This window comes from Petaurus breviceps, unplaced genomic scaffold, assembly GCF_028583685.1.
Source record: "Petaurus breviceps papuanus isolate PSGF00001 unplaced genomic scaffold, PetGlider_PUasm1.0 91133, whole genome shotgun sequence".
NCBI lineage: Eukaryota > Metazoa > Chordata > Mammalia > Diprotodontia > Petauridae > Petaurus > Petaurus breviceps.
The window spans coordinates 10,293,130-10,320,717 of NW_027187419.1; the positions used below are offsets into that span (position 1 = coordinate 10,293,130).

A 27,588-nucleotide genomic window follows, 5' to 3' on the forward strand; every position below is an offset into this window, starting at 1 on the left:
TATGAATTAATGTCGAGTGAAGTGAACTGAACCAGAGGGATAATTTATATAACATCAATATTATAAAAATAAAACATTTATAAATACTTAAAACCTCTTTTCAATTAAATGATCAACTGTGATTCCAGAGGACTGAGAATACTGCCTATGTCACAAAAGAAAGATGGACTAATTAATATGCAGAAAAATGCATTTTTGGACATGATTAATATTGGAATTTGTATTACTTGATTTTGCTTATTGATACAGTGGTTATATGTCTTTCAGCGAAGAGAGGAAGAAAAATGAATGCTTGACAAGTGAATTTTTTTTTTTAAGAAAGAGGTGTCTTAAAGGGATAGGGGTGGAGGTTGGAAGCAAGGGGAGAGGCAGGGAAAGAAGTCAATACAAAGACATTAACTAAAATGTCCAATTTTAAAACTAATCATGTGTGAGAAATAGCAAGTAGGCCTGTATAGCTGGATTGTAAACTACATGAAAAGAACTCTAAAGACTGGAAAGGGGGGAAGAGGCCAGGTTGTGAAGAGTTTTAAATGTTAAACACAGGATTTTATATTTGATCCTAGAGGTAACAATAAATCACTGATGTTTATTGAGTAGGGGATGAAATGGTCTGAGGAGTACTTTAGAAAAATCACTGGTATACCTAAAAGAGTGGTGGATTTGGAGTTCCAGGGTCTGGGTTCAAACCCAGCTCAATATCTGTGAGGCCTTGGACAAATATTTTACCTCTTCTGGGCTTCATTTTTCTTGACTATGAAACAAAAGTGTGAAGACTAGATGTTCTTTGAAGTCCCTTCTAGTTCTAAAACTTATGATTCTATAATTGAGCCTATGAACAAGATAAATACCATGTATTCTATACTTAATTGAAGGTTGTAGCAGAAAGATATTGATCCTATGCTGCACTGGAGAAAATTAACCCATGAAATATTCACAGCAGTTCATTATTTCTCTTATTCTTTCCCCAAAGGAACATTGTTTTTTTCTTTAAAACATTTAAAAGTTATGTGTTTTGTTCATTTTTTCCCTTCTAGCCTCTTGGAAATTTTATTTCTTCCAATAATCTGTTTTTGAAGTGAAACTACTTTCTCATGAATCTCATTGTAACAAGATGTTCTAGTTCTGCTATTAAGGTAATTACTGCGTTGTGCATCAGAATGAAATGAGTGAGGCAGTGGGTTTAGGTGAAAAATGTCAGCCAAGTATGTGTAGGATTTTAGAAGACTGCAGCTTCATTTGAGAGTCAGAGGACAGGGACTCAAATATTCTTTCAAAGAAAAGCACAGTGTCAAAATTTTAACATCTCTTATTTAAAGTTATGTATCATCTTTGTAATTGGTTAAAATAAACTGATGCACCTTATTTTTTTGAAAGATCAGTCACCTATATTTTTGTGAACCTCCTGTTTACCAAATATGGGTGAGTTTCTTAATAAATGCAATGGTTTACACTAACCCACACAGATGCAGATTAAAAAAACATAATTTCAAGTTTATTTTAAAAAATACTTAAAATTCTTTTAGCACAAAATTTTGTCTATAATTTTATATAGCTTTGGATTAGAATTTTGTTTTACTTAGTAATTTGCCATTCTTTAGTTCAAAGGGAATAGTAAATTGTTCCTGATACTTGTTCTGGGTCTAAAATAAATCCTAAGGTGGTGTGCATATACACTTGACCATGAACACTCATCCATTTAATTTTCTTAATTTAAAAGGGAACATAAGTGAAATAATTTAGATTTAATTCAAAGAAATTTAAAAAGCAAATCTTTATACTCAGTGATTTATTAACTACTGTAATATACTGACAGCATAGTGCCAGTAACAATTCACAACAGCATCCTAATAAAGGGTTACAGTTAAAAAGGAAAACCTGCCCTGTGGCCTTCACAGAGCTCTCACCAAAAGTATCTTAAACAAGAAAAACCTATTGGAAGCTAGGATGCCTAGCAACCAGTCTCTTGTTGCTAGGATGCGCTCCTTTAACATGCCATCATGAATGCTAGCACAGTGAAAGTATAATTTGGTATGAACAAAAGCCTATGAAAGAGACTGGGACTTAAGTGCGTCTGGTTTACCCTCTGAGAACAATGCAGCTGCCAAACCAATCTGGAAGCTCCGACATCATTGTTCTGTAAACCCCACAATCTGCTCTGACTGGAGGAAGGATATTTAATAGGCAACATTTTTGATCTCCCCAGAAAAGTTTGGGTAGATGCAAGCACTACTATAGCAGGATACTTCAAGATAAAGAATCACTACCCCAATCCATGTTGTTATACTGCGAAATGCCATTCTTATATTAAACTAGAGTGTTTTTCTTTGAAGCTGTATCAGAGTATGAAAAAAGTACTAAGAAGACAGTTTCAGAGAATACATTGTTAGCAAGATAATTTACATGATATTAAATTTGTGCATTTAATAGAAATGTCCCTAAAATTGATAAAACACAGAATATACCATATTTACTAGTAACTTTAAAAACAATATTCATGAGGAAAATATATCAATAGTGAAATTAACAAAATCTGATATCAAATTAATTTCTCCATCTTAAAGGTAAAATATGAAGAAATTTGGAACTCTCTTTTCTTCTGATAACTAGGTGAAACATATGTTCCTAATACAGAATTTACAATACAATTAAAACTACAATAATGTATCATTTGTAATAATGTGTAATACTGCATATGACTTGGGATTTTAATGTTAACAATATTTATTTACCAAAGTCTGTTAATAAATTACATTTTTGTATGAACATCTCTTTTCTAACATATAATTCCTGGCTTTTCATAGCTTATTTTATGTACAGAATTTTGCAATAAATAAAATAAAATTTTCTAAGATAATCTATAATTTGGATTATTCACTAATTTTATATGTCTTCTTTCTCTTCTGTATTCTAAATTATTTAAGCTTTATGGTGCAACTCTCAGAGATCTGTTCAAAGACAAGCATCATAATTTATTAAACTTGACCTTGTAATTCTCATGAGTTTTAGAGTTAGGAAAAGGATAAGCCATTACAACAAACAGGTCACACACGGGAAACCAGGTCAAATTATCAGGAAAATGCATTAAATACATGTTTTACATCAACTTAGAGAAATTTTAATCTAGTTTTTCAGAATACAGTACTTAAGAAAAATGGCAAAGGACTTTTATTTTCAGTGTCTTAAAACTTTAATTTCTAGCATACCATAAAGCTTACTGATGTAACAGATGTAAATGCAATGTATGTAAAACCATGACAACCTCCTCCAAAAAACACATGCTTCTGAGAATACATTTCTTGAAAAGATTCAGTAAAAAAGCAAATTGTCAGTCATTTAAAGTTCACTATTAAAGCATATTTTTAGCATCGTGAAGAACTTATAGCTAATAAAGACTTATTAGCAACGGAGTTCTAAAAATAACTAATCATTAGAAATTTTGAGAAGTTTGTATGACCACAATTCATGCTTAAACAACTGAAAATGAGTAATCAATTTAGAAGAAAAAAAAGCTGACTGGAAAAAAGCTGACTAGCAAAAAGCTGATTAGAAAATAACTAGATTCTTGGTTCTTGCAGTGGGGAAGAGATAAACCTTTTAAAATTCTGAAGCTGAATACATTTCTTTTAACATTATACTTTTAGACAACTACAAAATCGTTTTATGCAATATTAGTTACCTTTAAAATAAAGGCTAAACAATCAATCTTATTTGGTAATGTAGAAATATCACCTCCACCATTTCTTTAAGAAGAGTTCATTTTTCAATTCTCAAACATAAAAGAGGTCAGTGTTTAAATACTCTAATATATGTGGAACATACAACACATGTACATATGTACACATAGGCTCATCTCAAAAGAAATATAGACTTTTAACCTTATCTTCTAGGGCTTATTTTGGCTTTGATATACTATTCTCTAAGAAATAAATTCCTTGGCATCAGATTTAGCTATATAAGGGATCTTAGACTACATGTAAGTATCAGTATATACATTGCTTCTCTATTACATCATGTTTCCTCAGATATACCACCTCAAGTTAAAATTTTTAAAGGAGCTTTTCAAAGTAGTTATGTAAGTGTTAGAAATTACCCTTCTGCCTCAGTTTCCTTATCTGCTAAATGAGGTTAGTAATGGTACCTATCTCCCAGGGTTATTGGGAGGATCAAATGAATAACACACGTAAAGTGATTTGCAAATATTAAAGTGATATATAAATGCTAGCTATTATTATCGCTATTGCTGTTATGAATAGCCAAATGGTTAAGTTAAAGGGAGAAAATCTATCTTTATAAACTGACTTTTGTTAAGAAACTTTTGAAATGTTAACTGAGTGGTTCTGACCTACTGAATAGCTGGAGAATTTCTTGAATGGTTCTAAAATTTCTCACCAATGACCAAACCACACTTTCTTGAAGAAATTGCTTGTTAAAATATAACATGTATAATGTCAAATCAAATTACAATTAAATGCTTTTTACATACTTTTCACATTCTAAAAAATATGAATGCTATATAGACTTGTTAAAATGATACATTTGTTTTTAACATAAAACTATGCCATGAAAGTAGGTACTGGTTAGTGACCCAAATGGTAATGGTAAGAGGACAATACACAAAAAATAATGAATATGTAATAAATACCTACTGCTGTAGTTTCTATGTATTTAATTACTATTGTGTTTCAGTGAGTGCTGTTGTCTGCATCCCTCTAGCTAACAAAGGGAGGATGTCCCATTGAACAGATTGGTTAATGCTCTGGGGCAACAGATGTCTACTGGAACTGCAGGAGACCAGCAACTGGTGGCCTGCCCATCTTCTGAAAACTTTCAATAGACTTATGCATATGTTCACACAATAGGGCATGTGGTAGAAATGAAAACCCCCTTTTAACCCTTTATGTCCTTTCCCTCCCAAATGATATATGAAAGTCTTTGAGATTTTTCCCTCCACCCTTGAGAAGGTTCTTGAAGACACTGGTTCACAGAGAATTACTTTGAAATTTCTTCAACCTAATAGCTGAACTAATGAAGGGGGGAAAAAACCCTACACATGAATTCACACTAGAATAACTATAACAAAGCAGTTTCTTAAGTCACCAGGAAGTGCTAGAAGACAGTTTGTTACCACCTGACACTATTTAGAGTCCACTAATTCAGCCACAACAACAACAAATTGCCAGTCTTGCCTAAATCAATCTAGGTCCTAACCTGGACTCTTCTAAACTATGAGGGAGGAAAAATAATCTGAGAAATCTCATCATAATTTGTATGGCATCCAGAGATGATATAGACATTTAAAAGGTTTATCCAAATCTGTGCAAGTTGGTCATAGTGAAAAATTCATAACTTGTCACTGAAATATCAAAAGATCTTTTAAAAAGTTTTCTAATTTGAACCACCTGACACTTCTAAAGCACTGCAGAATATCCCATCATAAAGTGTTATATTACTCTAGAAAACATAATACAAAAGATAGACACTTGATATTTTAAAGGCATGCAGTTTGGGGCATTTTGGAGATTATGTGTGTATATTTCTATACATATGATATATGTATATTTGTATACACACGTAATATACAGTCTAATAAACACCGGTATGAAAAATATTTAGACTTTTCATTAGTAGTGCTTACTATTCTCTCAATGATATTCTGAAGAGTTAGTACGAAGTTTAATTTAAAAGACAGTTGGTAATCCAAATACTCACGTTAGCGGGAAAACACAAAGACATTGGTTTCTGTATCAGCTTCAACAGTAACTCCTTAACCCAATTTTAGCTGCAGACTTCCAGGCAGGCAAGAAGAACAATGAATGGTTGAACAGATGGAATGGCAATGTCTTTGCTTAACCTATTACTGAGTGGAAGAGTAGCCAATCGTAGGCCAGAAAGCTCACAATTAGTTGGCTAGGCAGATGCAAGGCAACCTCAACACCCTGCGTCAGGTTTGTAGGTTTCTAAGATAAGCAAGTTGATGTCATTCTCAGGGTCTGCCCCGGGCAGCATGTGTATTAACGAGGGGTGTGTAGCAACAATAGGCCATACAAAGAGGACTAGCAGGCAGCTGCTGTATGAGAGCTAGAGTCATTAGGGAGCAGGCTGCCAACAAGAAACACCTGGCTTGGGCAGACTTCAGCTTTCTCTCATTGTTTCTAATTCATGAAACAAAGAAAAGGAATTATTTTTTATAATAGTAAAAGTTGCTTGTTTCAACAAAAAGTTTAGGCTATCCTTTTATTAAAAACTTTTCACATCTATTGCAAGAATTAAAGGAAAATGTGTATCACAAAAGCAATTAGCTGCACTCCTTCTGCTTTAAAGATAAATAAATAAATTACTGACACAATAAGACAGGTTGCTACCATTAAAAAAGGCTCCTATCACAATAAAAACGTTTATTTTAGAAAAATGTTAAGAAATCTAAGCTGTCTTTTCTTGTTTTATATCTAACACCACATTAAATAAATCTCATGCACAAAGTATTTGATTCAATAAAATTGAGAAAGAGTAAAAGTATAAAAAAAAATTAGCCCACTAGATACCCAAATAAGTAGCCCTTAATATATGAAAACTATTTAAACTCTGCATTAAAATTTGGGGTATCTCCCTTCTGAAATGACAAAATTATTTAAAAGTTTAATTAAAATCTGCATTACCCAGTGTTCCTATTTTAAATGGCAATGTAAACTTATGTTATTAAGTTTTATAAACTTTTAAAAGGGGGTTAAAAAGCATATCTTTAACACACATTATGGTACAACTTTACATGAGAGTATTAAGTCTACAAAAGCTTTCATATTTCCTTAATCATATGCCAGATTCAATAGAATTTCACACAGGAAATAAAAGTTGTCTTAATTAAAGGTAAAAACCCCATAATAATGATTATTCTTTAAATGCTAGAAGGTGCAAAAAATGAGAAGGCTCCTGGATGTGGAGACTATTTTTCATTAAAAAACAGTTTTAAAGTCCCCATAATCTCTACTAATTCTGACAAGAATTAGTTCCTTCAGGATTTTTTTTTAATTATCATCAATACTACTGGAAAAAAAGGTAGTAAGAATTCAAACATTAAAACAAAATTACCCAAAACAGGGTTTTCTCTAAAGAAAAAAAAATCCTCAATTCCTCTTGCTTCTGTTCCAGTAGAATGAACATTCCTTGAAGGCAGGTACTTATATCCCCAGTGTACGGCTCACTGCCTTACACATTGCATGTGCTTAATAAAATGCTCCTTAGAATGAATTGAACCAACACCAAAATTAAAAAAAAAAGAAAATGAAAGAAATCTAAAAAACCAAGAAATTCCTATTCATTCTAATGTGAATTAAAGAGAGGAAGGCTCAGAAGTCCTAAAACAATTTCCTGAGAACGGCTGGTTTATGGTCCAGGACTTCATACATTTTTATTTTAAAAATTTTATGTTTTATGCACTACAAATTGAAGAAACAATTTTTTAAAAAGATTGATCATACTGAAAAAGGAAAATCAGTTCACTCCCAAGTTCATTTGTACCAGTAAAAAAAAATGCAGGCTAGTTTGGGACCCATCACCATATTTTTGTTATAGCAGGGAAATAAATGCAAGGAATTTTCCATTTTTTTTATAAAAAGAATTTCTGCACTATTTCAGAGTGTTAAGTTACCTGATCCTTTAAATAAAATATTCATGATTTCCAATTTTCTAAACAATTCTTGACACCAATCACTATTTCCAAAGAGAAGGGAAAAGCAAATCAGAATTGAGTTAGATGTAAGTATTATTTATGGAGCTGAACCCCTCTACTCCAAGAGTATGTTATAACACATTGTTCTAAAATAGCTTAAATAACTAAAAATCAGTCAAAAAAGTTTTTGAAAGTGCTTTATTGCCCTAAGTAGTTGTAAAGATCCTGTTAAAATAAAGACAACTAATTTATATAAACAATAAATCTTTCAATGAATTATAAAGCATTAACTGCACAGCATCACATTAAGGAACAACTAGATAGAGTGGATAGAGAGCCAAGTTTCCTGCAGTCAGGAAGACTCATCTTCCTGAGCTGAAATCTGGCCTCTTATTAGATGTATGACCGTGGGCAAGTCACAACCCTGTTTGCCTCAGCTCGGCATCTGTAAAATGAGTTGGAGAAGGAACTGGCAAAACTCTCCAGCATCTTTGCCAAGAAAACCCCAAATGAAGTCATAAAGAGTTGGATATGACCGAATACTGTGCTAAGATCTATGTATACAAACAGAAAAAAAATCATACAATCCCTGCTCTCAAGGAATTCACAATCTCATGAGGTTTCTGCTGCAAATCAGATGGAAAATCAGCCCTAGTCCTTAGAGGTATGAAGCAGCAAAGCTGATGAAAACAAGTGGAAATAAGTGAGACATTAATAAAACTATCAAATTAATGCCAAATCTACTTTTATGGAAATTTAAGATTCATAAAGTTTACATGAGATGCAACTTCTTAAATTTTATTTAATTTTCAAGTTGGCTAATACAGTTTTTCAATTTCATGTCTTGCATAGGCCTATGAAGAAAAGAGGAGTTATGGAAGAAGACATTAGTCTTTTTTTGAAGGTCAAGAAAATATGGTTAGCATTTCCAACCTAAAGATCAGGAGCAATGAAGGGACCATTTTTAGGACTGGCATTAATTATGCTAAAATGTAAGCTCCATGAGGAGAGAAAGATTAGATTAAGTCTGATTTAAACTTTTTTTCATCTCTGAAGCTTGGAAGAGTAGCACACTATGCACATCACACACAGCAAATACATAGATGTTAAATACATTTAAAGAGTTAAAAATGACGAACATACCATAAATCTATTTATGGTAGTTGGGTTTAGTGGCATCTGTTCTTAACACAAAACATAAATTATAAGTGAGGTTAATATTTTGAAGTGACATTTTTGATGACTTAAAAACATTTTGTGGTGTGTGTGTGTGTGTGTCATTTAAAACACACCAAAAGGAAACTTCTTAAAAGGAGTTGTCTCTCTACTTTATCATTCAGCTTTCTTTTCACTTTCATGTGCATCTACTATAGTTACTACTTTAAAACTTTTAATTCAGAAGGAGGAGGAATCTTCTCACTAATTCCTGCCACTGTGAATACAAAGAATGAGAGAAAGCTACCCAAGAGCCCAGCAGGAAGCCTGATCTTCAGCAGTGGATTAAGCTTCTTTGCAAAGAGCAAATAAAGGCAGTGATCTGAAAAAGCTAATCAGATCCTGCTGTGGTATTTAGACTACCTCAGTTGCTAGTATTGGATAACGTTAAGCATATTAAAGCATCTGGAGGAGAAAGAGGGCAGTAGTCTGGTATACTGAGTCACACAGTCCTTGACCTCTTCTCACTGCAACATGAATGACAACTGCAAGCATCGTCATCTTGTTACTATTATTTGAAATAAAAGTTAGAATGGGTCCAATCTCTTTTAAAGAAATAATAAAGATGTTTATTTTAGAATATGATGATAATATGCAGTCATAATGAGATCCAATTTTAGTAGTATTCCAAAGAACTGCGAATGTAATATAGGTTTATCTTATTTTTTAAAGATTTAATTAAACCATTAAAATTTTCATTATTTTTACAAGCAGAAAATTTCCCTAAGTTATACATTTGGAATGTGTATTTTTGGTGGAAGGGAGGGAGAAGAGTAGAGAAAAATCAATGGAACCAATTCTTAATAATAATTTTTATTGTGCATACACATTATACAAGGAACCATATACAATATGCAAAAGGTGATATCCCTAACCACTAAGTCTGTATATTAATAAGAAGGCACGACTATTATAAGTGGCTGCCCTTCCTTGATACAAAATACTTGAAAAATTTATCAAACTTTTAAACTTTAAGTGATGCTGAGGATATAAGGTTCAACAGATTCCACTTAAAATGAAAAGATCACATAAATAGAGCAGGATCTAAGAAAAATAAGTGTGTCCCTAATCCTTCCCCCAACTAAGCAGAACAACATGACATAAGGAAGGTACTGAAGCCTTCAGTTCACCATTGCTTATTTTGCTCCTTCTCCATTCAAAGCACTTTCATCCTCCAGTTATGGTGGATGCACAGGGTCTGAGACCATACGGAAAATTCAACAGCATAGTGGCCTACATGTAGACCCCATCCTAAATATAGACCATCTTCAGAAAATGCACACTAGAAAAAACAACTTATATTAAAGATGAAACTTGTGTCACATTCATTGTAATTATGTGTAACCATTATGTTAATAACTTTGCTAACACCTTTCTTAAGAACTTTTTTTTTTAAATGAGTCATCAACATTTTATTAAATCATGTTCATGGGGAGAGAAAAGTATTCACATTAAAGTTTTAACAAGAACTCTAGATTTCCTACTGGGAACAAGAAGGGCAACAAAAACCTTAGTCAGAAACAATGTGGATCCCTTGTCACCTTTGTGAAAGGCGTTAATGGCATGAACAGACTATGCAGTGCACAGGAACAAAGCTCTAGGCACTTTTGCTACTAAACCTTCATCCAACAAGATGGCTAGCACAGCTATCTCTATCACTCACAATACTGAAATACAAATAGGGAAAAGCCAACACAATAGCTAGAATAAAGAAATGTCTTCTAAATGATCCAGAAGAGAAATAAAGCCACTTTGATATAGAAGTGATAGAGAAGAGAAACAACAGAAGAGAAATTGTCATTTCTTGCTCTCCCTAAGATTTTGAAATTTTGTTTTAGATTATATCACTGAGTATTAAATTTTCTGTATCAATTTGGTTTCCAAATTGAATGAACATAGAGCTAAGAAATTACAAGACCAGGTCAAGGTAAAAAGAGGATTTTCAACAGAACACAATGATGAGAACTAGAGTACTAGAATAAATGTAGAATTTGTATAAAGAAATCAGAATAGTTTAGAAAGCAGAAGAATTTGAAATAGTCAAGCAAAGAATAAGTAAACAGGCTGAGCAAGCATAGAGTCAAGGGCAATGATTACCACAATATGAAAATATTGACTAGAGTTGATCTTCCATATTTATAAAAAAAGACTTCAATGTTGTCTGTTGTTCTCCTAAACAAAGATAAGATCAAATCCTATATTACCCTCTCAGGTAATCAATCACCCTTTCTATTTTTATAAAAATTTTCCTCCTAAACAGGCATTAGTTCCAGAAAGGCCTTCACTCTTGTATTTCACAGCCATCACAAAAAAATCATCAGACAGGTCCTTAACCTCCAAACATTTTCTCTAGTATCCTCCTTAGTTTTCTGCAAGATTGACTATTTCTGATCTGTGGATCCGATGAATGTGATAAATATGTACATAGATAGATATGTGCAATGTTTTGGGTACCTTGGTCAATCAAACACTTTAATATACTATACATCAAATGATTAAAATAGAAACTAAAGAGAACATTCATTTTTGAACAAAAGGTATGGAATTCCCCAGAGTCAATGTCCTAATACTTTAAGAGACCCTGATTTTGGCAGTGTTTGTGGTATGATGCCATTACAGAAATAGCAATTACCCACTTTTAGTATACCAAGGCAAATAAAAAGTAGCTGCAAAAACTGGAAAGCTAAATTCTATTCTATAGGTCAGAATGTCTCATTACCATGGGGCACAACTACTGATCAATATCAATCATATTCAAAGAAGTGGAGCAGTACCATGGGCAAACATTTATATATTTTATTTTTTTGCTTTTTGGAGGGCAGTTGGGGTTAAGTGACTTACCCAAAGTCACAAGGCTAGTAAGTGTGTCAAGTGTCTGAGCCCGAATTTGAACTCAGGTCTTCCTGACTCCAGAAACGGCACTCTATTCACTATGCTACCTAGCTATCCCTAGTTATATATTAAAAAAAAAAAACATATCAAATGAAAGTAAATCTAAGACAGATGATATTTATATTTTTTATAAAAACGTTCATTCATTTGAAAATAAGTAATATTAGATAAGTTTAAATAACACCCCAAATCCAAATATGAATTTACTTGAGGATTCTAATACTATTATATTAGCTTTCCAAAGGGCCCTAAGAAACCATTAAGTGCATACCCAATCTAAGCATTAATCTTCTCTACCATAAAAGTGGTTATCCAGCTTTTGTTTGAAGACTTTCACTGAAGGGGAAGTCATTATCTCCAAAGGCAGCACATTTCACTTTTAGCTAACTCTAATTGTTTAAGTTTTTTATTTAAATCCAGTCTAAATTTTCCCCTTTTTCCAACTCCCATACATTGCTCCTAGATCTGCCCACTAAAGCCAAGTAGAACACGTCTATTTCTTTGACCACATTATAGATCTTCAAGCATATAAAAGGCAACTATAATATTATAATATTCCCCTCCTTCTAATGTCTGCCTCCCCACAAAAAAAAAAAACCCACAAATATGTTCTCTCCTCTAGACTCTCTCCTTCTTGCTATGGATATTTCAATTTTATAAATACAATTTAAGTTAGAACTAGTTATCCTTGGATATCACTTCACACTCATATTAACCCCTAGGGCAGGAGTGGGGAACCTGCAGCCCTGAGGTCACATGTGGCCCTCTAGGCACTTAAGTAGGGCCCTTTGACTGAATCCAAACTTCACAGAACAAATCCTTTTATTAAGGAGTCTTTTCCACATCAACTGCTTTCTAGTTATGCCTCCGTTTTCTTATATTTATAAAGTTGATCTTTTTTCATATGTTTAGTAAGTTCAACTCTCTTGGTCTCCTTGTTTCCAACTTTTCTTCAATCCAATTCACCCTGTACACCATTACTAGTACATGTAACTCCTGTACTCAAAATCTTTCATGGACTTCCCCACTGAAAACTGGACAAAATTCAAACTTAGCATTCCCTCCACAATTTGATCCTTAACATTCTAACTTCGTTTCACTATTTGGCTTTGGAGTCAGAAGACCTAGGTCAAATTTTGTCTCTAACATTTACTGCCTATGTGACACTGAGCAAATCCTTGGTCTTTAGTTTTCCTCATAGCAAAATGAGAGTGTGGACTAGAAATTCAATTAGGTCCTTTTTAGATCTAAAACTATGATACTATGGGCCTATGAATTTTTCACTCAAGGCAAACTATTTTATTCACCTTACAGATGGTCTGAGCTTTCCCCCCCTCAACTCAATAACCTAGGTTCATGATATTCAAAGCCTTCCTGGATAACCCCAACCTGAAGTGACACCTTCCTCTGAAGTCTTATGAAAGCATCTGTACCATTTGTTTGACAATGTAGTATGGTGGGTGGCTAGGTGGCACAGTGAATAGAGCACTAGCCCTGGAGTCAGGAGGACCTGAGTTCAAATCTGACCTCAGACACTTAACACAACAACTAGCCGTGTGACCTTGGGCAAGTCACTTAATCCCAATTGCCCTCCAAAAAACAAAAGACAATGTATTATGTATTCCCTTTTGACATATTTTCAATTAGAATTTTAGACTGTCACTTAAATATCTTTTGGAGGAACCAAATCATATTATATTGCCATTTCTGTTGTAAACAAAACCAGAAGCTATAAAGAAATGGCAGCTAAATGAAAGGATGGCTTATAGGTTCTACTTGGAAAGGAAAAGAAAATGGGCTTAGCAAATAGTTAGTTTCGCAACAGACTAGGAAATATCATTTTCATAGGACACCTGATTATTTTGCTTTGTAGTCCCCCCAAATAAAAGAGTTAAGTAAGAGCACAATATGATCTACTTCATATTTGGTGATTTAAGTGCAAAACAAGTCTTAGGAAAGTGAAAAATATGGTTTAGGATTAAGAAATTAAAGAATTCAAAGGCATGGAGATTACACAGAAGTCTCATGCTGTAATGTCATGAGTACTTTTTTAAAAGAAGAAAAGTATAAGATGAAAGACTTGGCATCCTCTGAACAATGTCACAAAAACTGACTATATCTTAACATACAGGAAAAGGAACTGACTACTTACTAATGTGGGAGAACATCAGTTTGTTAGTACAAAGATCAAAATCAACTCTAAATTAGAAGGATAAAGATGAAAAATGTGGTGTGCACTTATAACAGTTCTAATAGTCTCATGCAAATAAGCAACTGATGCTGAAAATGAGAGATAAGAAAAGGAAAAGATATCAACCATCAACGTTTCCTGTAGAAATTTAACCTAAGTAAAGCAACCGCCACAATGAAGATACCAAGAGAGTCTAGAAATGGAACAAGAAAAGAGAAGATCCATTCCATTGTGCCTTAATCAGCAAACACCTGATCTTGCTAAACATACAGCTGGATATGGCAGTCAAGGACAATACAGATTTAGTTTACACATGATTTCCCTAAACCCTCTGTACCTCATTGATAGTAAAGGTCTCCAGATGTCTGTAAATGATTGTGTTGATTGTATCAAGTGAGAGAATACTATATTCAAATATTCAAATGAATCGTAAGGCATCATTCCACCACCATAAGAAAATTTACAATGCATGCCCTTGGGTAATTAGTATTGTTCTCACATACAAACTATTGCACAGTAACTTTAAAGTAATAGGTTAATCTTTAATGTTAACATAAACAGTACTTCAAAGAGATGAATTCTAGACATTAAAATGAACATTTAATTTCTTTTCCCCAATTAAAGGTAAAAAATTTTACCAATTTTTAAAAATGTTGAGTTCCAAATTCTCTCCCTCTCTCCCTCCCTTTCCTACCTGCTCCTTAAGGAGGTAGAAACCTTTTTTACCTCCATTATAGTAATGATACTATTTTATCTATCTTATTTTGCTTTTATAGGAAGAAATAACCTGTATCAATTCCTTACCAAACAGAATATAACAATTTTATTGAGTACCTACTACATGCAAAGTAAGCATTATCTATGCTTTTCTTACTAACAGCAATATGGATATGATAGTGACTACGTAAGGTATACACAGTCTAGTATCAACTTTCTAGTCTAGTAATTTTTCATGACTACCACAAGTCATACCACAACTCTCCCCATTTCTCAACATTCCTAATGCAGGGAGATATAGCAGTACACCATAACTTGAAATGCATATACCCCAAATGTAAAAGATAAGAAGAGTCTATGGGGGGGGAACAAAAGGTAAAATCCAATATCAAGATATCATTAAAATAATAGCTCTTCAAAGATAAACATACCATCAATGATTCAGAGAAGTTAATGAAAATGCTTAAAAAAATAATAAAAATGGGTCAAGATGGCGGAGTAGAAGCAGGACCTCCCAGCTACTCTGGCTTCCACCTTCCCCAATACATGTAAAAAGGGGACTCTAAACAACTTTGGAGCTGCAGAACCCACAAAATGACACAGAGAAGCTAACCTCCCGCTGAGGACAGCCCGGGAGGCCGGCAGGAATCGGCAAGCACAGAGCTCTGGGAGCCGAGCCCAGCCTCATGCCAAGGCTTTAGCCCCAGGGTGGGCCTGACCAGCCGCTGGCCAGAGGGACTCCAGATCAGCAGCAGCTGAGGCCGTTTCCAGATTTATCAACACATAGATGTGAAGGACAAAGTGAGAGGTCAGTGCAGTCTGGACTTTGGGACCCAGTAAGTGGGAGTGCGTGGCTTTAGCCCCGGGGGTGAGAAGGCACTGAGACACTGGCACAGCCAGCCAGCACCACGTGGCACCTTCAGCTCCTGGCCTGCAGAGTGTAGGGGGACCAAGTACCAGTCTGAGGGGTAATCGCTCTTGCTTTAACCTTCTTGGATCTGGACTGCAGTCTAGGGTGGAGGTCCTGGGATGTGTGTCCAGCTTGCCAGAGCGTGTGGAGACCTCAGAGAGAGCACCCATCTAATACCTCCGGCAGCTGAGAAAACCCCAGCATTTGGGACGAAAGCTCCCCTGTCTGGTGGCAGAGTCCTACTGTGGCCAAAAGCCCAAGGGTCAAGTGACTGAAGGGCGACATGACCAGGCAAAGGAAACAAAGAAGACAGAAGATTCCAATATTAGACTCCTATTTTGGGGACAAAAAGGAGCAAAGCATGGAACAGGAGGAAGACAGTAAACTCAGAACTCCTGCACCAAAAGCTTCAAAGGAAAATACAAGCTGGTTACAGGCTATAGAGGACCTTAAGCAGCAGATAAGAGAAGTGGAGGAAAAATTGGGAAGAGAAATGAGAATGATGCAAGAAAATTATGAAATGAAAGTCAGCAGCCTGACTGAGGAAAATAATACCTTAAAAATAGACTAAATCAAATGGCAAAATAGGCTCAAAAAGGCAATGAGGAGAAGAATGCCTTAAAAAGCCAAATTTGCCTGATGGAAAAAGAATCTCAAAAGCTCACTGAAGAGAATCATTGCTTCAGAATTAGACTGGAGAAAATGGAAGCTAATGACTTCATGAGAAATCAAGATGCTGTTAAACAGATCCAAACAAATGAAAGAATAGAAGGCAATGTGAAATATCTCATGGGAAAAACCACTGACCTGGAAAATAGATCCTGGAGAGATAATTTTAAAATTATTGGACTACCTGAAAGCCATGATCAAAGTAAGAACCTAGAAATCATCCTCCAGGAAGTTCTCAAAGAAAACTGCCCTGATGTTTTAGAACCAGAGGGCAAAAGAGAGGTTGAAAGTATCCACTGATCACCTCCTGAAAAAGATCCCCAAAAGAAAACTCCTAGGAATATTATAGCCAGGTTCCAGAACTCCCAGATTAAAGAGAGAATATTACAAGCAGCCAGGAAGAAACAATTTGAATACTGTGGAAACACAATCAGGATAACCCAGGATCTGGCAGCTTCTACACTGAGGGATCCAAGAGCTTGGAATATGATATTCCAGGGGGCAAAGGAGTTGGGATTAAAACCAAGAGTCACCTACCCAGCAAAACTGAGTATCATGTTTCAGAGGAAAATATGGTCATTCAGTGGAATAGAGGACTTTCAAGCATTCTTGCTAAAAAAAACCAGAGTTGAATAGAACATTTGACATTCAGATACAAGAAGCATGAGAAGGTAAACAGGGAAAAGAAAACATAAGGAACTTATCAAAGTTGAACTATTAACATTCCTACATGGAAAAACAACAATTGTTAACTTATGAAACTTTTCTCAGTATTTGAAGGGAATAGAAAAAATATATATTTACACACACATATATGTCTATATATGAGGGTATATGGGCATATGAATACATATGTGAATGCGTGTATATATGTTTCCAGGTATACATAGATAGAGGGCACAGGACCAATTTAACAGGAAGGGATGATACTTACAGGGTGAAATTAAGAGGTGAGAGAAGAATATAATGAGAGGAGATGGGGAGAGACAGAATGGGGTAAACTATCTCATAAAGAAGAGGCAAGGGAAATGGTTACAATGGAGGGGAAGAATAGGAAGGCAAAAGGGAATGGGTCAACCTTATTCCCATTGAATTTGGCTTGAGGAAGGAATGACATACACACTAAATAGGGTATCTCACCCTCCAGGAGAATAGGGAGGGAAGGGGATGAGAGGGGGGATGATAGAAGGGAGGGCAGGCTGGGGGGGGAGGGAAGTTGGAAGCACCCACTTTTGAAATGGGACACAATCAAAGCAGAGAATAGAACAAGTGGGAGGTGGGATAGGAGGGAGGGAAATATAGTCAGTCTTTTATAATATATCTACTATGTTATTGTGTTGCATTAGCCACAGATGTACAACCTATACTGAACTGCTTATCTTCCCAGTAAGGGTGGAAGCAAATGAATCTGGAATTCAAAGTTTTAAAATCAAATACTCAAATATATACTATTATTAATACCACTTTACATGTAATTGGGAAATAAGATATACAGGCACCAGGGCATAGAGATCCACCGGAAAAGTTGAAAGGCATATGGGAGAAAATATGGGAGAGAGCAGATTGTAGGAAGGAATATCCTGTGGGACTGCTCTTTTGGGGCGGTGGGTAGGGGAAAAACAGGGAGAACATTTGTTACTCAAAAACTGGCGGAAATGAATGATGTAAATCAGAAGTTAATAAATAAAGCCCTTGAAAAAAATCATAAGAATGGGGGGGTGAAGCCAATATGATGGCACAGAAGCAGGAAAACTTCCTGCACTCCCCCCATAACCACCTCAAATACTTATAAAAATTGACTCTAAACAAACTTTAGGGCTACAGAACCCACAAAGTGACAGAGAGAAACAAACCTCCTGCTGAAGGCGCCTGGAAGGTAGACAAGAAGGGTTCATGGCAGCATGCTGTGAGCAGAGCCCAGCCCCACATAAGCCTGCAGTTTTAGCCCCCAACAGCCATGGCTGAAGAGACTTTGGAAGAGTGGATCACCAGCAGCTGTGGTGGTGTCCAGAATTATCAACCCATAAATATCAAAGACAAAGTGAGATGTCAGTGTGGACTTTGTGGGAACAGTGAGTATAGAAGTGTAGTCCGGCCTCTGCCCCTGGAGGGAGAAGTGCTACGTGGCTGCTTCAGAGCTCCTGGCCTGCAGATTGTAGGGGGACCAAGTGACCATCCTGAGGGGTAATTCATTCTTGCTTTAACCTGCTTGGATCTGGATTGCTGTGTAGGGTAGAGGTCCTGGGGGGTGCATGACCAGGTGCCAGAGCCTGTGTAGGCTTCAGAGAGGGCACCCAACTCATAGCTCTGGCAGCTGCAAAAACTTCAGTGATTTGGGACAAAGTTCTCATCTCTGGAAGCAGAGTTCTACTGTGGCAAAAAGCTCAAAAGTCAAGTAATTGAGTGGCAACATGAGCAAGCAAAGGAAGCAAAGCAAGCAGAGTAACCCGACTCTAGATTTATTTTGGGGGGACAAAAAGGTTCAAAGCATGGAACAGGAAGAAGTCAACGCAGTTAGAAGTCCTGCACCAAAAGCTTCCAAGAAAAATGTTTACAGGTCATAGAGGAGCTTAAGAAGGATTATGAAAACTAAGTAAGTGGGAGAAAAATTGGGAAGAGAAAGGAAAATGATGAAAGAAAATCATGAAAAGAGAGTCAACAACCTGACTGAAGAAAATAGCACCTTAAAAAACAGACTAACTCAAAGGGCAAAAGAGACTCAAACAGGCAGTGAGGAGAAGAATGCCTTAAAAAGCCGAATTTGCCTGATGGAAAAAGAATCTCAAAAGCTCACTGAAGAGAGTAATTACTTCAGAATTAGACTGGAGCAAATAGAAACTAGTGACTTTATGAGAAATCAAGATACTATTAAACAGATCCAAACATATGAAAAAATACAAGGCAATATGAAATATCTCACTGGAAAAACAACTGACCTGGAAAATAGATCCAGGAGAGAGAATTTAAAAATTATTGGACTACCTGAAAACCGTGATAAAAAAAAAGAGCCTGGGAATCATCCTTCAAGAAATTCTCAAGGAAAACTGCCCTGATGTTTTAGACCCAGAGGGCAAAATAGAGGTTGAAAGAATCCACCAATCACTTCCTGAAAAAGATACCCAAAAGAAAACTCCTAGGAATATTATAGCCAGGTTTCAGAATTCCCAGATCAAGGAGAAAATATTACAAGCAGCCAGGAAGAAACAATTTGAATACTGTGGAAACACAATCAGGATTAACACAGGATCTGACAGCTTCTACATTAAGGGATCGAAGGTCTTAGAATATGATATTCCAGAGGTCAAAGGATCTGGGATTAAAACCAAGAATCACCTACCCAGCAAAACTGAGTATCATGTTTCGGGGGAAATAGGGTCATTCAATGGAAGAGAGGACTTTCAAGCATTCTTGATGAAAAAACCAAAGTTGAAGAGAAAATCTGACATTCAGATACAAGAAGCAAGAGAAGCATGAGAAGGTAAACAGGGAAAAGAAATCATAAGGAACTTATCAAAGTTGAACTATTTATATCCCTACATGGAAAAACAATAATTATAACTTATAAAATTTTTCTCAGTATGAAGATAGTTGAGGGAACATAAATGTGTATATATTACATATGTATATGTACATATATGTCTATATGAGGGTAGAATATGGATGTATGAATAAATATAGTTATATATGTGTACAGGTATACATAGACAGAGGGTACAGGACCAATTGAATAGGAAGGGATGATACATAAAAAGTGAAATTGAGAGGTGAGAGGAATATAATGAGAGGAGATGGGGAGAGACAGAATGGGGTAAATCATCTCATATAGAAGAGGCAAGGGAAAACTGTTACAATGGAGGGGAAGAACAGGAAGTCAAAAGGGAATGGGTCAACATTACTCTCATTGAATTTGGCTTAGGGAGGGAATGACATACACACTAAAAAGGGTATCTCACCCTACAGGAGAGTAGGGAAAAGGGGATGAGAGGGGGAATGATGGAGGGGAGGGCAGGCTGGGGGGTAAGGAAGTTAGAAGCACACACTTTTGAAAAGGGACAGGGTCAAAGTAGAGAACAAGTGGGTGGTGGTACAGAGAGGGAAATATAGTCAATCTTTCACAATATATTCACTATGGAAATGTTTTGCATAGCTACACATGTTTTAAAATCAAATGTTAAGTGTGTATATATATATATATATACATATAATTATTCTTATTATTTACATGCATCTGGGAAATAAGATATACAGGCACTGGGGTATAGAGGTCCATCTTGCCCTATTGGAAAGTCAGAGGGGACATGGGGGTGGATATAAGAGAGAACAGATTGAGGGAGGGGGTATACAGTGGGATCGCTGTTTTTTGGGGTGGTGGGTAGGGGAAAGACGGGGAGAAAATCTGTAACTCAAAATCCTGTGGAAATGAATGATGTAAACTAAAAATAAACATCAAATTTAATTTTAAAAAAATTATGAGAATATCCTTAAATAATTTTTCATTTAAAATTAATCAAATGGAAGAAATAAGGTTCCCCCCATAAATAGCATATATTTCAATTCCCCACAAATTATCTTTTAATCACAACCTTAAACAAACTTGCATTTAAAAAACACATACCTAAACTAATTTGAAGAAAAGCAAAATCTGTCACAAGACTTAGACAACTGATATGCTAGAATACAAAATGAAGACCTCAAAGATCACAGGAACAGAGTCTGACTAAAGCGGCGAATTCATTTCCAGAAGGAATTAGGAACTCCCTCTAGCAGTGCAGGTTAGTACCTTACAAACAATTTAGTCTTAGAAAGTTACCTAGAGCACATAGAGGTTAAAAGACTTGCCCCCTAGGTCTTTCTTTTCTCTATCATGCTGCTTTAAGACAAGATGACAATGGTTGTCAAGACAAGATGGGTTAAATTTATTTATAGGGAAAAATGTAAAGTCCCATATTTGGATTAAAAAAATAAAACTCAAATGAGTACTGGATAGAAGAGAGAGCTGAACAAAAAGACATGTGTAATGGCCTTCAAGTTTTAGGAGACTGAGCTCAGTCAATTAGGGAGCCAAGAAACTTAAGGTGATGATAAATGTAAAGTGTCCAGAATAAGGAAAACAATAGTCTTACTGTAATCTTCTCTGGTCACAAAACATCTGTGTACTGTTAACCCTGGTGACACTTATGGCCAGGCGTTGCTGAATTGCAGAGAAAGACAACCAGGACATAAGAGGGACTGAAATACCACCATATGAAGAACTAGCTTAGTAAACTAAGGCGGTATGGCTCAAAGAGAAGATTTAGGAGAGAGATGAATACCCTCTTAAAGTATCTGGAAGGTCTTCATATGGGCAAGAGATTTTACTCAATGACAGACTGCAGATGCTAAAATTATAGGCATTACCTAGCAGTCTCTAATTATTATTATTTTTTAATCATGGTGTTAAATCTCTGTAACTATATCAATACTTTTTAAAAAATGAAAATAATCTAACATTTTATTGTTGAAGGGTTTAAAGTCACCAGAAATATCCCATAGGGAGCAAGGAAGGAAAATATTCCCTTCTGTATATGTTTGAAATTTTTCTCCTATTCTTGGCATTTGGTATTTTATAGGGCCTATGTTCCTTTCTTTATCAGACTAGATTTAAGAGTGATAAGTCATTCAAGTGCTTTTCCTAAGTCTTGATTCTGGAATAATGTGGGGACTCAGGAAGGAATTACTCTTTTCCTAATGCTTTTTTGCTCCCAAATTTCAGGTCCAACGCTTCATTTGACAAGAGACTCAAGCAAATTGCATTGCTTTTCAGTAACCTAACAACCCTTATTTTGACATCCGGTTAATTCAGAAACACACTGTGTATGTAGTAGGAGAAAGGGTTATAGAAGCAGGAAGACATGGGTTTGAATCCTGCCTGTCAATACTTATTAGTTATGTGACAATGGACAAGCAATTTAGTTTCCCTGGGCCTCAATTTTTTCATCTATCAAACAAACATTATTGTGTTTTTTGTACTCATTGCATCTACTTCATTGAGATGAATTTAAAGTACATTGCAAACTTAATGAATTTTTATGAATGTCAGCTATTATTATCTGCAACAGATTAGACTTCTTGTCAGGCAAAAGTGGGCAGAACTAGAATAGATGAAGGGAAACAGATTTCAGCTAAACATAAAGGAAGAACTTCATAATAATTATAACTATCCAACTATGGAATGTGGTATTTCTGGGGATTCCACAAAAATAATATTCATTAAGCCTCTATTGTAAGCAAAAATAGTATGTAAGAGCCTGAGCATACTTTGATATTTCCATGGATCTATAAATGAATAAATGAAAAATGCATTAATGAGTACTATGTGCAAAGCACTATGGTAAGTGCTGGAGACACAAATAAAAAAAGCAAGGTAGTCCTTTTTCTCAAGAAGCTCACATTCTAAATAAGGGGAAACAGCATATCGAGAATCTTCATAGTTGTTGCTTTCCTGGTCTGGGGACAGGCAGCAGGGCCTTGAGGCAGTAGTGTTATTTCATGGCTCTTACATGAAGGGTCCTAGGATGCTTCTACCTGGGTCTGAGGAGAAGTGATGGATATCATTTGGTCTATCAAATGCTACCTGATCTTGGCAACCTTGCCTGAATTAGAGTCTAATATAGTCAGTGGCTGTTACTATGATCCTAGGGATGGCAGGTCGCTCTTCAATAAGGTTGCTCCCAGGAATGATGGCTTCAAGGTCTGGGCTAGAAGGAAGGACTAGAAGCAATGTTATTCCCAGGGCTCTTGGGTCATAAGCTACCTCTCCTGGGTCCGAAGGGTCTATGGCTTCAATATAAGTACTCACTGCAATGAAACAGATTGCGACCCACTGACACTTTCTCATCCTGGGTGACTCTTGCTTTAGCAGGGAATCCACCCAATGTGATGAAGGCCTTCCTTAAGGTATCTTGAAATTCCATGGATACTATGGAACATTGGCTCTCTCTCACTCCAGCTATACCCATCTCCTCCTTCCATTACATCTTGCATGCTTTGAAGAGAAACTTGGAGTCACTAAAAGCAATGTACAATTTCCAAGGGGAAACAAACTCATTCTGTTTCTCCTGTCCAGTTCTGGATCCAGCTATACAGGATATCTGTATTAATGGAACACTTCTATGACCTGTTCATATAACTATATACATCACAATCTGGAGAATAAGAATTCTTTATCCACTTGCTTTTTCCGCTAGAGAGTTAAGCTAAATTCTGAGTGATTATGGAACTCATTTAGAATCCTCAGTAATGTTCTAGGGCTTGATATAATGAGAGCAATTCTTCAAATTCATCACTCCTTACAGCACTGAAATATTCCATTTACATTTATACATCATAATTTGTTCAGCCATTCCCCAATCACTGAGGACATTTTCCCCCATATCTTTTTATCATAAATAATGCTATGAATAATTTGATGTATATATACATATATATGTCTTTTCTTACTATCAATAACATCCTTGGGTTAGAGCCACAGAATTTCCAAGTGAAAAGAAATGAAAAATAACTTGTTTACATAATTCCAAACTGTTTTCCAAACAGTAAACTAAAACATTCATTATATGGTTAACTTTCTCTTAGAAATGAAGATATATTTATATGTATATAGATGTACAATACATATAAAATATATATACATATAACACACACATACACACACACAAAGTACGTTTACTGAACAGTGAGAAAGAAAACATAAATTAAGTAAATTCTTTCCCAAAATAACCATTACAAGAAAAAGAAAGGCTATTTGTAATTCAGAGATTTTATGAGTTTTATTTTTTTTCCTTATTTTATGACACTTTAAGTCACCTTTATATTAAGTTACCAGATTATTTAAATGATCAAATGTTGTTTAAAAACTTGGAAGGACACAAGGGTTAAACTCTCTACTTGTTCAAGTGATTCCATTCCGTCCAGATCCCCTTGGTCATCCTCAATCTTTCACTTATTTTCATTTTCTCCCTGTCCACTGGCTCCTTTCCTACTGCCTACAAATATGCCTATGTCTTCCCTAGCCTGAAAAATCCTTACTTCATCCTTCCATCCATGCTACCTCTGTTGCCCCTTGTAGCTAAACTCCTCAAAAAGGTCATCTACAGTAAGTGCCTCCACATTCTCTTCTTTCACTACAAACCAGCTTCCTATCTTATTCTACAAGAACATCTCTCTCCAAAGTTATCATCTCTTAGTTGCCAAATCCAATGGCCTTTTCTCAATCCTCATTCTTGATCTCTCTGCAGCCTTTCACACTGTTGTTACTTTTTCCTCTTTGATACTCTCTTCTCATTAGGTTTTCAGGACAGCACTATTTTCTGGTTCTCCTATTTTTCTGACTGCTCCTTCTTTGTCTCCTTTGTTGGATCCTCCTCCAGATCACACCCTCTAAAAAAACATAATTGCCCCTCAGGGTTCTGTCCTGGATCTGCTTCTCTTTTCCCTCTATACTATTTCATTTGGTGATCTAATCGGCTCCCATGGATTTAATTACCATCTCTATGCTGTTGACTTTTAAATTTATCCTGCCCAAACTCTGTGTTGACTTCCAATTTCATATCTCCAACTGTCTTCCAGATATATCAAATTAGATGTCCAGTAGACATCTTAAACACAATATATTCAACATGGAACTCATCATCTTTCCCCCAAGCTCTCCACTCCTCCTACCTTCCCTATTACTGTAGAGGGAACACCATCCTCCCAGGTTCTCAGGCTCACAACCTAGGAATCATCCCGGATTCCTTACTATCTCCCACCCCTGCAATATCCAATCTGTTGCCAAGACCTGTTGATTTCAACTTTGTAATATCTCTCATGTGTGCGTGTGTGCATGCACGCCCCTTTGTCTCCTCTGACACTGCCACCACTCTGGTACAAGCCTTCGTCACCTCACACCTGGACTATTGCAACAGTCTGCTGGTGGGTCTGCCTGTCTCAAGTCTTTCCCCACTCCAACTCCAATTCATCCTCCATTCAGTCACTAAAGTGATTTTTCCTAAAGCACAGGTCTGATTCCCCTTACTCAATAAACCCCAATGGCTTCCTATCAGGAGCCTCCAGAATCAAATACAAAATGCTCTATCTGGCATATTCAAAACCCTTCATAACCTAGGACCCTGCTACCTTTCTGGTCTTCTCATATCTTACTTCCCGACAAATATTCTTCAATACGATGACACTGGCCTCTTGACTGTTTCACAAACAAGACACTTCCTTTCACAGCTCCAGACATTTTATCTGACTGTCCTCTATGCCCAGAATGTTCTCCCTCCTCTGCTCCAACTACTGAACTCCCTAGTGTCCTTTAAGTCCCAAGTAAAAATCTCATCTTCTACAGGAAGCTTTCCCTAACCCTTCTTAATTCCAGTGTCTTCCATTTGTTAATGATTTCCCACTTATCCTGTATACAGTTTGCTTTGCATATATTTGTTTTTATGGTGTCTCCCCATGAGACTCTTTTTATATCCCCAGAAAGCACAGTGGGACACAGAGTAGGTACTTAGTAAATGTTTAGTGATTAACTGATTAAAGTCTTCAAAGTAATCTGTGAAAAGGCAGGAAGATTAATTTTGTGAAACAGTCATGGAAAACAGGATTATACATTTAGAGCTGAAAGGAACCTTGGCTGCCATCTCATTTTACAGATAAGGAAACTAAGGACAAGAACAGTAAAGTGACTGTCCCAAGACCATACCAAATAAGTACCAGAGCCAAAATTTGAACTTGATTCTAAACCTTTGGTGAGAAAAGGGAGAGTAGATGATCCTGAACTTAGTATATAATTGAACTACTTAAATATGAACTCTTCAAAGAAATGTTTTCTTAGACCTAATAATATTAACTGGTTTTCTACAATGAATTAATTTATAGGGGTGACTATTTTTGCTTTATTCTTTCTTAAATAAACAATTGTTAAAGACCTAATATGTGAAACAAACTGCTAGGTACTAAGAAAAATAAGTCAGAATCCCTGTTGTAAAACATTTTATAATTTCGTAAACATGGTCAAGGAGGCACAGAATCACATGCTAGCAAGAGAGGTGAGTTTTCTACCACAGGTCCCTCAGACCAATGAATTCCAATTTTATGTCTACCATAAATGACTTAATTGGTATGTGACTGAACTTTATATATATTTTTTCCATTGATAAATTTTTTGACATTGGATTGGGAGTCAGGCAGTCCCTGACTCTGCCACTAACTAGCTCTGTGACCTTGGAAAAGTTACTTAAGAACCTATGGTTATCAGTTTTTTCATCTATTAAAAGAAGCAGATTAGCCTAGATGATTTCTAAGGTCTCTTCCAGCTCAAAATCAGATTATCAACTCTTATAAACAACAATTTTTTGCTCATTATGCATGCTCAATAAACCTATTATTCCTACTATGCAAATATGTCCGAGTCCAATTCCATCTGTCCAGTATAAATCTTACTAATGTGTTCTCTCTGCCCTTCAAAAAAAATTTAGATTTTCTTCCAATCTCCACAGTGCCATCTTTTGGCCATGAGAATTATCACATAACCAAGCCATATTTGGTATGTTTTATGGTCTTCTTTGAAAAACTGAAGTGTAAGCATTCTATAGAATCACTTATTAAAAAATAAGTTTAACATCAGTCAGCACTTCCTGATATGCACAGAATAGTATTATGTACTGTAATAATGAAAAGCGGGTAGTCCGCAGATCAACTTAGTTAAAAACTGGGCTATCACTCCACCCCCTCCCCATCTTATCCTGATTATCATCCTCAGTCTCTCATTATCCCCCATCTCTTTCAGACTTTCATTGTCTGGCTCCCCAGGAATTTAGAGAAGCAAGAAGGGAAGAAAATTTTTTCCAATGGTAGAGATTTTCAGTGGCATAGTTATCACCAGCAACATGAGCAAAACTTCTAAGTAGGAAGCCTTTCTTTTTATTTTTATTGCCCTTCTGAAATTCCTCTTCCACCACATACTGTGGTAGAAGAACAATGACTGCCTCTAGAATCAAACGACTTGTTTTCAAACACACTCAGCCAGACATCTATTACAGGTACACACAAATGAGGACAAGATCACCTATTCTCCCTGGACCTCAGTCTTCCTATTTGCAAAATGTAAAGGATGGACTAGCTGTCCTCTGAGGTTCTTGCAGGTCTTGAACATGACCCTATGTGACCTTCTTATTCTCTAGAAATTCAGTGCTCTTCTACAGCCCTCTGTACAACTCTGCAAATCTAAAACTTTTCCTCTATCATCTCAATCCCAATCAAAACACTAATTCTAGTGAATTAGGTAATGATTTGAATAAA

General features: G+C 35.9%; 1 protein-coding gene across 2 annotated transcripts in view; it reads right to left on the minus strand.

Annotated features, from left to right (window-relative positions):
* Nucleotides 1–27,588, minus strand: part of ZC3H12C (zinc finger CCCH-type containing 12C) — a 96,387-nt gene that overhangs the window by 36,007 nt on the left and 32,792 nt on the right. Inside the window, exon 1 of one of the 2 annotated variants that reach the window (XM_069080642.1) lies at nucleotides 5,713–5,836. The exons of the other annotated variant lie outside the window; for it this stretch is intronic. Coding sequence (XP_068936743.1) covers nucleotides 5,713–5,736 — 24 coding nt within the window. The 5' untranslated portion in view covers nucleotides 5,737–5,836. Of the gene's footprint in view, nucleotides 1–5,712; nucleotides 5,837–27,588 lie in introns of those variants that run through there. 2 annotated transcript variants of the gene reach the window in all.